Source organism: Panthera onca, chromosome X, assembly GCF_046562875.1.
Source record: "Panthera onca isolate mPanOnc1 chromosome X, mPanOnc1 haplotype 2, whole genome shotgun sequence".
Taxonomy (NCBI): domain Eukaryota; kingdom Metazoa; phylum Chordata; class Mammalia; order Carnivora; family Felidae; genus Panthera; species Panthera onca.
In genome coordinates this window covers 109,234,465-109,246,741 of record NC_138357.1, presented here as the reverse complement: position 1 = coordinate 109,246,741, position 12,277 = coordinate 109,234,465, and the positions used below count along the sequence as shown (strand labels likewise).

The 12,277-nt window shown below is 38.9% G+C and overlaps 1 protein-coding gene across 12 annotated transcripts in view; it reads right to left on the bottom strand.

Annotated features, from left to right (window-relative positions):
* The window catches only part of PCYT1B (phosphate cytidylyltransferase 1B, choline), a 126,286-nt gene that overhangs the window by 53,939 nt on the left and 60,070 nt on the right, over positions 1-12,277 (bottom strand). For all 12 annotated transcript variants that reach the window (XR_014136806.1, XM_081793422.1, XM_081793428.1 and 9 more), the window contains one exon: positions 10,205-10,321. Coding sequence is in view for 11 of the 12 variants with exons in the window: in XM_081793422.1 (XP_081649548.1) it covers positions 10,205-10,321 (117 nt within the window). In the remaining variant the exon portion in view is untranslated. The remainder of the gene's footprint in view (positions 1-10,204; positions 10,322-12,277) is intronic.

Genomic DNA, 12,277 nt, shown 5'->3' with positions numbered 1-12,277 from the left:
GGGCTTTACAATTGGTAGTTTCAATTCGCTAAAATAATGTCAACAAGGTAAGCTTACATAAATGAATTTTCAAAGTATTACTGGTCATAATGCTTACAAAATTAGAAATCCAAGTATTATAATCATTGTACAAAACCATGGCATTTTGTGTCTGTTATTGCCTGAGGTTGAGAAATAGATTGTAGTACTACCACTTATCACAGTTTCTGGTCTTTGAATCAATTATTTCTACCAAATACCAAGTATTATGCCGCCTTTCTGTGCACTCACCCTGACCAGAGTGGTTTCATGAGCAAAGCCCATGCTCCACCCACGGGAGCCCCTACAACAAACCTACCCATAGATGTCAGGGGCCCCACAATTAATATAGCACGTTCTTTCAATTCACCCTAAGCATTTTATTTGCTGACTACACACATCACTGCAAGGGCCAGTCTTTCAACCAACAACATAAAACACCTATTTGTAAAAGACTCCCTAACTTTCCTCAGTACAGAATTGTCTGCCATTAAGGTGGTTTGTGACACTCAAGATAGTCTAAAAGTAATGGTCTTCAAACTAGGACACACATACCCCTGGGGATACACAAAGACTTTTCAAATGATATCCAAACACAAGAGGCTTTAAAGGACTCAATTTTCAGATCCTCAACTTCCAAGGGTATACTTTCTTAAAATTCATGGTCCCAGAGAAAGCCTCTGTGTCCAAAACCACCCTTACTCCACTATGCAAAAGGAAGACACCATCCGAATCTTACTCTGTGGCATGGCAAGGGGCAGGGGGTTAAGGCTTCAGGCCAAACCGAAGGGAAAGCTTGCTTAATGACTACTGCAAACACCATGAACCTCTAAAAGCTTCCTGTCCTAAAACATTTCTGTTACAGGTAAAGCCGGGTGTTACAAACTCATTATGGGAGAGTAAGGAATAATGCCAACTGTTGCCTAACAACTTTGCATTTTCATTCCCGTAACTATTGTCAAAGGACATAAGGATCTTGAGCGATAAGACCCAGGAATTCAAAGCAAAAGGAGCAATGGAAAGAAATACTGAATGCTAAAATGGCTTTTTCATATGGTGAAGGGTAAGCATTTCCCCAGCTATTCTCAGCACTCACGGTGAGTCCCGGAAATGCCTTCTCTCTTTTAGTTCAAAGTAAGCATTTTTGCCAGCTATTCACTTCAAAATCAACTCCACAAGGCAAAGCTGCACAGGCTGATACTGCTGCATTTTAGAACTGTAGCTGGAATATTTTCTAGAATTATCATTTTTTTCAAAATACATTGGAATAAACATGTAGATAAAACATTTACATGCTTTTTTCATATTTCATATGCATGCATTTTAAAAGGAAGTTAAAATCTATTTTATCAGATCACATTATAAAATATTTATTCCATTTACAGATAATGCTTACCCTATTTCTTCTTCTAAAAGGCGTATTATTTTATACCTTCTCCTACACAAAATATCTACTGCCAATTTATTTTTTTAGTAGTATATTCCCTTTTCTATTCTTAAATACATAGAAGTATGTATACCCATGGTGTCTAATAAAGATAGGTCATTTCTGATTTTTACATTTGATTTTATTTAATTTTTCCCAAAAGTCAAACACCAGAGTTTAAGTACACACACACACACACACACACACACACCGGTAGAGAAGGAATAACAGGTCTTTTTACCATACGTCTCTCCTTATGAATATGGTATTATTTTACTTATAAATTACACTGCATCACTATAAATTAAGCATAGTGATTTGTTGTCTTGTTTGTAACTTATTATATTAGAGCTATATCATTTTAATCTTGACTGATTCTATTTTATACAATGCATTTTATAATGTATTTCTCAGTGTTTTTTATAAGACTTCCAGAAATACATTAACATATTTGAATTGAAAAGACTTTTTCTTAGTTTCTAGGTTTTTGGCAGGTTTGACAGTGAGGACTAGCTTGGTTACTTAGGTTAGATGGTGTTTTCTGCAGATTTAGTAAACAAAAACCACAGCCCCAAGGTTTTTTAGGTTTTTTTCTAAGTTTTAAGAAAATGATAAAACCATTTTATCAAAGATTAGTGGATTGACAACAGTGTAATGAAATTACCAATATTTCCATTTCCCCAACCCTTTCTCAGTGTATCTGGTTAAATAAGTTGCTTTCAAGTAAAAGAGTAAAGGTTAGAAATAAGAACCATTTGGTAAGTCTTGGTAAAGCCTTTTTGTTATACTTCCCAGAAAAAAAGAAAGCCACTGATTCTAATAGCTTGGAACACATCTTCCTGTGGGTCGGGTCATTTCTAATCCATTGCTTGCCTCAAATTCCGAAGAGAACCTTAATAAATTGTCACTTGATAGACCATTACAATTATTTTGTTGACAACAATAAATTCTTTTTGTGATACACGGCAAATAATTCAGGAGTTCAAAGACCGACTGGCATCAGTCTAACAAATTTCTTCCATTCCTGTCTAAATATTTGTGTAAACAAAATACTTCAGCACTGATATCTATAATAAGGAAAAATAGGAATAAAATCAATGTTAAACCCTGTCTCATTCTAGCAGAGATATATTCATCCACAAATCACAAAATCCCAATCATTTCATTTAAATGTTAGAGAACAGTGAACAGGAAAAATTCCAAAGAAAAACAATCTCAGGGCAAGCTAGAGGGAAAAAGCACCTTAGCTACAGACGAACAAGGATAAAAATTACAATAATGTCTCCACAGAAACAATGCAAGCAAGAGGAGAATGGAGTGAAATATTCCGTGTTGAGAGAAAAACTCCAACCAACCTAGAATTCTGCACCCTGTAAAATTATCCTTCAAAAGAGAAGAAATAAAGACCTCCTCAGACAAACAAAAATTGAGGGAATTTGTTGCAAGTAGACCTGCCTTGCAAGCAAGGTTTTAAAAATTTCTTCTTTAAAATAAAAGTTATTTAGGGATAAAGAAAATGATGTAGGTCAGCAATTCAAATCTACATAAAGAAAGGAGAAGCATTCAAGAACCAATAAGGTAAGAGCAAACATTTCATTTCTCTTATTCTTAATTCATCTGATAACAGTTTGTTCAAAATAATAACCACAACAATATATTCAGTTACGAATGAATGACTGTAATGATACAAGGAATGAGAGGGAGGGGTAAGAAATATTTTGTTTTTATAAGGTACTTGCACTACTAGTAAAATGTTGTTTGAAAGTGGACTTAGGTTAGTTTAGACTATAAATTACAAACTCTAGGGCAACCACTAAAAAAGTGAAAAAAGAAGTGTAATTGATATGCTAAGAAAGGAGAGAAAATGCAATCATATTAAATGCTCAATTAAAACCACAAAAGGCAGGGGCACCTGGGTGGCTCAGTTGGTTGGGCTTCCTACTTCAGGTCAGGTCATGATCAGGTCAGTGGGTTCAAGCCCCGCGTCAGGTTCTGTGCTGACAGCACAGAGCCTGGAGCCTGCATCAGATTCTGTGTCTCCCTCTCTCGCTCTCTGCCCCTCCCCCACTCATGCTCTGTCTCTGACTCTCAAAAATGAATAAATGTTAAAAATAAATTTTAAACCAGGCAGAGGCTCCTGGGTGGCTCAGTCAGTTAAGCGTCCGACTTCGGCTCAGGTCATGATCTTGCAGTTCATGAGTTTGAGCCCTGCATCAGGCTCTGTGCTGCCTGCTTCGGATTCTGTGTCTCCCTCTCTCTCTGCCCCTCCCCCAGTCATGGTCTCTGTCTCTGTCTCTCTCAAAAATAAATAACATTAAAAAAAAACACAAAAGGGGCGCCTGGGTGGCGCAGTCGGTTAAGCGTCCGACTTCAGCCAGGTCACGATCTCGCGGTCCGTGAGTTCGAGCCCCGCGTCAGGCTCTGGGCTGATGGCTCGGAGCCTGGAGCCTGTTTCTGATTCTGTGTCTCCCTCTCTCTCTGCCCCTCCCCCGTTCATGCTCTGTCTCTCTCTGTCCCCAAAAAAAAAAAAAAAAAAAAAAAAAACACAAAAGGCAGAACAAGTGTCAAAGACGGAAGCAGAAACAAAACACAAAGCCAACAAATAGAAAACAAAAAATATTGTATATATTAAACCAACTATTTAAATAATCACTTGGAACATGTACAGTCTACATTTATCAATTATAAGACAGAGATTGTAGATCAAAAGATAAGACCCAACTGTACGTTGTCTGTAAGAAACCCACTTTAAATATGAAAACATAGGGGCGCCTGGGTGGCTCAGTCGGTTAAGCGTCTGACTTCAGCTCAGGTCACGATCTCACGCTCTGTGACTTCGAGCCCCACGTCGGGCTCTGGGCTGAAGGCTCAGAGCCTGGAGCCTGCTTCCAATTCTGTCTCTCTCTCTCTCTGCCCCTCCCCAATTCATGCTCTGTCTCTCTCTGTCTCAAAAATAAATAAACGTTAAAAATTTAAAATAAATAAATAAATATGAAAACATATATACGTTAAAGGTAAAGGAATCAAGAAAGATACAGCATGCTAACGCTAATCAAAAAAAGTGGAAACAGGGGCGCCTAAGTGGCTCAGTCGGTTAAGCGTTGGACTCTTGACTTGGGCTCAGGTCATGATTGCACAGTTCATGAGTTCAAGCCCTGCATTGGCTCAGCACTGTCAGCACAGCTCTCTCTCGCTTGCTCTCTCTCTCTCTCTCTCTCTCTCTCTCTCTCTACCCCTCCGCCACTTGCACTTTCTCTCTCCCTCTCAAAATGAATACATAAACTTAAAAAAAATGGAAATACTGTTTGAGTATGTCCTTTTAAAAAAAGGTGAAAACAGCTACATCAACTTCAGACAGAGTAGACTCTAGAGCAAGGAAAGTTATCAAGAAGGGAGGAGCATTATATAATGATAAAAGTGTCAATAATCCATGAAGACATAGAAACCTTTAATGTGTACGTGCCTAGCAACCGAGAGTCAAAATATATGAGGCAAAAACTGAGAGAAATGCAAGGAAACACAGATGAATCCACTATAAGAGTTGGAAATTTTAATACCCTCTATGAGAAATGGAAAGACCTAGCAGGCAGAAAACGAACAAGGACATAGCTTAAGTCAACAGCACCGTCAATCAGCTGAATAAAATTAATACTACAGACTACTTCATCCAACCACAGCAGAATACACATCGTTCTCAAGCTCACATGGAGCATTCACCAAAACAGACAACATTATGGGCCATAAAACAAACCGTAACACATTTATAAGAATAGAAATCAGGGGCACCTGGGTGGCTCAGTTGGGTGAGCATCTGACTTTGGCTCAGGTCATGATCTCATGGTTCGTGGCTTTGAGTCCCCCATTGGGCTCGCTGCTGTCAGCACAGAGCCCGCTTCAGATCCCCTGTCTCCTTCTCTCTCTGCCCCTCCCCCCTCTCAAAAATAAGTCAACATTAAAAAAAAGAATAGAAGGCATACAATGTCTGCTCTCAGACCACAATGGAATTAAGTTAGATATCAATAATGAAAACATAGGTGGAAAATCCCAAAATACTTGGAGATTAAATAGAACACTTTTTTTTTTGATGTTTATTTTTATTTTTGAGAGATAGAGACAGAGCATGAGTAGGGGAGGGGCAGAGAGAGAGGAAGACACAGACTCCAAAAGCAGGCTCCAGGCTCTGAGCTGTCAGCGCAGAGCCCTACGTGGGGCTCAGACTCACGGAGATCATGTGAGATCATGACCTGAGCCGAAGTTGGACACTTAACCGACTGAGCCACCCAGGCGCCTCTAAATAACACACTTCTAAATAACACGGGTAAAAAAATAAATCTCAATGGAAGTATTTAAATATTTTGAAGTAAACAAAAATGAAAACACAGCTTATCAAAATGTGTGGAATTCAGGGGAAAAAGCTTAGAGGGAGATTTATAGCATTAAGTGCATATATTAGAAAAAAATAAAGCGTAAAAAGCCTAGATATCTAAAGTCAATAATCTAAGATTCCACCTTAGGAAACTAGAAAAAGAAGAGCAACTTAAATTCAGAGTAAGCTTAAGAAATAATAAAAATCAGAACAGAAACTAATGAAATAGACAACAGGAATCAATAGAGAAAATCAATGAACCCAAAAGCTGGTTCTTTCGAAATATGAATAAAATTTATAAGCCTCTGGTTAAGCTAAGAAAAAAAGAGAAAACACAAATTATTAATATAGGATATTAAAGAGGGGACATTTTTGCAAATCTTGTGGCCAGTGAAAGGATAATACAGGACTATTATGAACAACTCTGTGCCCACGAATTTGGTAACCTACACGAAATGGACCAATTCCTTGAAAGACACAAGCTGTCAAAATTCATACTACAAGAAATACACAATCTGAATAGGCCTATATCTATTAAAAAATTGCATCAATATCTAATAACCTTCCAAAAGAGAAACCACCAGGCCCAGATGGGTTCACTGGTGAATTCTACCAGACACTTAAGGAATAAACTATAGCAATTCTCTACAATCTCTTCCAGAAGACAGAAGCAGAGGGAATACCTCCTAACTCATTCAATGAGGCCAGTATTAACCTAATACCAAAATCAAACAAAGACACTGCAAGAAAAGAAAACTCAGACCAAGTTCTCTCATGAACATAGATGCACAACTCTTCAACAAAAAACATCAAATCCAACAATGCGTCAAAAGAATTATATACCATGACCATGAAAAGACCATCTCTTTTCAACAAATGGTGATAAAAAAAAAAAACCTGGACACCCACAGGCAAAACAAAATTACTCTAGACACAAATCTTATACTCTTCACAAAAATTAACTCAAAATGGTTCATAGATTTAAATGTAAAATGCAGAAGTATAAAACTCCTAGCAGAAAAGCTAGACGACTTCGGGTATGGCAGTAATTTTTTATATACAACATCAGAGACATAATTGGTAAACTGGACTTAGTTAAAATTAAAAACTGTGGCTCTGTGAAAGACAATGTCAAGGAAATGAGAAGACAGAACACAAACTGAGAGAAAATATTTGGAAAAGATAAAGGACTGCTGTCCAAACTATACAAGGAGGACTTAAAACCCAACAATAAGAAAATGAACAACCAGATTAAAAAATGACAGAAGATCTGAACACACACCTCACTAAAGAAGATACACAGATGGCAAGTAAGCATATAAAAAGATGTTCAACATATGTCACCAAGGATTGCCAAATAAGACAACAATGAGATACCACTACATACCTATTAAAGTGGCCAAAATGCAAAACATCAACACCATCAAATGCTGGTGAGGATATGGAGAAATGGCAATTATCATGCACCTGCTTCAGGAAATGCAACATGGTACAGCCACTTTGGAACAGTTTGGCACTTTCTTACAAAACTTAACACACTCTTAACATACAATCCAGCAATAATGCTCCTGGGCAAAGAAGTTGAAAACCTATGTCAACGTACAAATTTGCACATGGGTGTTTATAGCAGCTTTATTCATAATTGCCAAAACTTGGGAGCAATTGAGGTGACCTTCAGTAAGTAAATGGATCAACTGTGGTACATCCAGACACTGAAGTATTATTCAGCAGTACAAAGAAGTGAACTAACAAGCCATGAAATACATGGAGGAACTTTAAATGCATATTACTATGGGCACTGAGGAGGGCACTTGTTGGGATGAGCAGGGGGTACTGTACAGAAACCAATTTGTCAATAAATTATATTAAAACTAACTAACTAATTAAATAAATGCATATTACTAAGTGAGAAAAAAGCCAAGCTGACAAACGTACATAGTGTATACTTCCAATTATATGGCATTCTGGAAAAAAACAAACTATACAGATGGTAAGAAGTGGTTGCCATGGGCCGGGAGGAGAGAAGGATGAATAGGCAGAGCCCAGGGAATTTTTAGGGCAGTAAAACTAATTTTGTACAGTATCACAACGGTGGATACACGTCATTATACATTTGCCAAAACCCACAGAGTGTACAATACCCAGGGTGAAGTCTAATGTAAACTATGGACTTTGCTTGATAATGGCGTGTCAATGTGGGTTACGTGGACTGTAACAAATGTTTCGCTCTGGTGGGGGATGTTGACAGTGGTGGAGGCTATGCATGTTGGGCTATATGGGAATTCCCTGTACTTGCTGCTCAATTTTGCTGTGAACGTGAAACTTCCCTTAAAAAAAGTTTATTGATTTTTGAAAATGTCAATATTGATAAGATTACAGAAATTACATCTTTCACAAGTATTTAAACTTAGGACAGAAAATTTTAGATGTCAACTTACAAATTTGCAAGAAAAGGGGCGCCTGAGTGGCTCAGTCGGTTGAGTGTCCGACTCCGGCTCAGGTCATGATCTCGCGGTCCGTGAGTTCTAGCCCCGCGTCGGGCTCTGTGCTGACAGCTCAGAGCCTGGAGCCTGCTTCGGATTCTGTGTCTCCCTCTCTCTCTTCCCCTGCCCTGCTTGCACTCTGTCTCTCTGTCTCTCTGTCTCTCTCTCTCTCAAAAATCAATAAAACATTAAAAAAAATTTTTTTTTAATTTGCGAGAAGGTATATAGTTTTTCAAAATTCTTTTAGGGTTTGTGGGGAACAAAGTTTGAAGACTCCTAGTCTAAGACAATGGTTTTCAACAAGGGCCTCATCATCCCCTATGAAGCCACTTCTGGAAATTTATGGGGCATCTTTCGTGGTCACAGTGGCTGAAGACAGCTACTGGCATTTAGTGGGAAGAGCGCCAATGAAGCTAAACATCTTGCAAGGGGTGGAGCAGCTCCAGAGGAGATTTTTACCACAACACGCAGGATTTGTGAGTGTCCATGCATAATTATTTTAAGTCATTTGAGTCTAGAACTTTGTTTTACATATAATCGCACAGTATTTCTGGAATAGCTGTGATAGAGGCTGAATTTTGGAGGAAGACAACTACCACACACAAAGGGAGACTGTACTTTCTCTCATCCACACTTTTACCAAAATGTGTTTGCCATGGCAATGCCACTCATGGTGACCGAGCTCCGATACCACACACCCCTCTATCACCTTTAACATGATCACCTAGAGCCATGGCTAGCGTTCCCACATGTGACCCACATCTAGCCACCTCCAAACTTGGGTCACCAAAACACTGCAGAGGTCTCCCAGGGGCCTCAGCAGCATCGGACCATACTCCGGATGGTAGCGTTCTTTCCAGAAATGGCTTTCCACTCAAGATAAAAAGAAAAGAAGAGATGGGTTCTCTGCCTGCCTTGGGTTTCCTCTGCATGTCCAGTAATCATTGCCTTTTATCATCTCTTCCTTCTGGAAAGAACTCCATTCAATAACCACGTGCTCACCATCCTCAGTAAAATGTGCAGAAAGGTGCCTCTCAAATATCCAAAAGGTAGTCTTAAACTTAGAGAAGGCAACAAAATATTTTTTAAAAAGAGAGGCACGGTCTCTTACCAGCACCTTTTCCTTCACTGTACAGGCGTGAGGGTTGATGGTGCCTAATTCATGTAATGGCATAAAATCTGATCACAATGAAAGGATATGGTGCTTCCAGAAGCTACAAGGTGAGATACAGGTCTCCCTAGTCAGCCACTATTCCTTTTACCCAAACTGAAATCAGTAGGCATTCTGGAGGGGGGAAATTTCAATCCACATCTAACCACTCTTCTTCCAGAAGCTTATGAACTAACTCATTTCCTTCATTGTGAACTAGGATCACCCAGGCATATCAATCTCCATTTCTTTAACACACTGTATGTAAATGCCATTAATTGGGGTTGTTGTAAGCAACAACCATTAGCTCAACATCATCCCAAAACCTGTGGGCCATACAAAAGAAACAGACAATGACCTTGTTTACCCTTCATCATTCTTAAGCCCCAGCTCTCTATGCTTTGAAATCAGAATAATATTGCTTTTCTCCTAGCCCTCTAGAAAATTTTAGAAACAGAAATTGGTTCATGCGTCAATCACGAGAAGAAAGGCATTAGTGGAAAACATGAAGCCGTTGCACATGATGGTGTTATTTGTCTGTCCCTCTCTGGGAATCAGTGGTGTATAATCCCATGAAGTAATTTCCCCTATGGCTTTTTAAACATCCGTTTAAATTTCAGGCAGCAAACAAGTGAGCCAGTATTGGCTGAATTGGGAGTGATAACAATGTGAGATTTTAATAATGGAACTCTGAAAGGGGTCCTTTTCAGGGAGCACATTATAAAGGAATTTTCTAGACAAAGAGAAAAAGCAAATCTTACCTCCAACCAACAAGTAGCTGTTGGGAAACAGTGTTTTTGCTTGCATAAGTGCCCTTGCGTGACCTGAGTGGAAGAGGTCAAATATTCCATCGGCATAAACTCTGACAGGCCTGTCAACTGTGGGAGAAAAAAAGTATCATCAACAGAACTTCAGAGTAAGGAAGCCCAGTTACCTGATTCTTCCAACATCAGTTGAGCACTCTAAGAAAGTTTACGTGGATAAAACACAAGGTCTGTGTACCATCAGTCTCTTATTGGTGCATGCAATTACTTCATTCTTGAGTCTGGCAGCGCTGAGTGAGGGCTCCCAAGACCTGTGCCCAAAGGCAGTGTTGTGCAGGGGTCTGCTCATTCTGCTTAGAGAGACTGGTGTGCATCTTTCCTCCCAACTCCAAGTCACTTTGGCAGCCCGAAATCAGCTGGGGTAGTATTTACACCACAGAAATTGGCAAATGCTACAAACCTGGGTGTATTTCCCTCCGGAGGGCCAACCGTTCAACATTTACCAGCATACCCTGCACAAAGGTCACTACCTAACCTCTCTGGCATCATAAGGGATGGGGGCAGGGCGTGTGCCCCAAAGACAGAAGAATCAGGGTGCAAAAGTTACATGTGGGGGTGGTCCTCAGGGTTGCCAGCCAGCGACCAACACTACAGTCCCTCTGAGGGAGAAAGGTCAAGAGTGAAGTGGCCTCAAGAGATATTCTCACTGTGGCATATGGTATTCTGAGAGGAGCCATTCCATGATGAAGAGGGACACACTTTATCACAGCTCCTGGGAGCCAGGAGACTGTACCAGAAACTACAGGATGACACTTGGCTGAGAAAGCCCAAAGACCCACCCCCTCAAGTAAGATGGAGACACAGTGGGGAGAGGGGTTGAGTGACAACTTTTATCCATTCTGAACTCTCAACAAAGGAACTACAAAGTGAAAATATGGCAAACTACAAGCTAAATATGGCAAACTGAACATATACACATTTATCTCTACTTCTTCCCAAATACAAGAATTACAGAGAAAGATTTAAAAAGGTACAATCCCCCCCCCCAAAAAAAATTGTAAAAAATTAAAAGGTTTAATTCCCCAAGGGCAGAGGAAACAACAAAGGCAATGACAGTAGATGAGAGAAGTCCACATTTTGGCAAGTTGATTGTCAAATGCTTAGTGTCTAAAGGAAATAAGAATCAGGGTTAGGGCAGGTAGGGAAAGGGACTGTTGAGTTGTTAGGCTTATTAAAAAAACCTACGAGTCCTACTGATTTTTAAAACTACCTACATGTATTCTAATGATGTTGTAAAAATAAATTAAAAAAAAAAAAGAAATCATCAATGCAAACTTCTGTTGAATGATCTGTAAGACAGATTTAAAATTGTGATGATTTCTTGATGTAGTATAACCTCATTAATTTGGAATATAAATTAAAAGGAATGTTCCATTAATAGATTCAGATGGTACAATGTTTCTAATAAATTAAATTTCTCTAATAAAAAAAACTCAAGAGACTTTATGTCAGATAGGGAATTGCAATTATTCCCAATTATACACCATCTTGAACAAACAGAATTGCCTTCACAGGATTATACCGGATTCTAAATAAGCCATGGTAAATAGAAAATGCTTTGAAATAACAAACTGTCTAATGAGGGATCCTTGGTTTCAATGCTCTTATTCAATTTGAATTCAATTGAGGAAAATTTGTTTTAAGATATAAATCCCAGGGGAAAGCAGATGGCAGTTTTGCAAAACTTTTTGTTATTGATTCAGAGGTGATCAAGATAAATGAATTCAGGAAGCAGGGAGGAAAGAAAAGTAAAGAAAGATGACATAATTACCGAGAGAAAGACCATTTAGTAAATCTTTGAAGAGTATTTGTGGGGTTGATTTTGCAATAAGCTCACTTTTTAAAATTGTAGTGTGTCAGCAATTTCCAGACTGGGAAACCATGTGGGCCCAAAAGAAAAAAAAAAAAAAAAAACACCCCCCACCAAAACCAATCTCTTCAACAAAGGAGCACTTCAAGAAAAAAAAAAAAAGACAAAGATGGAAGCGGATGTGCAGATTAGAGATTTAA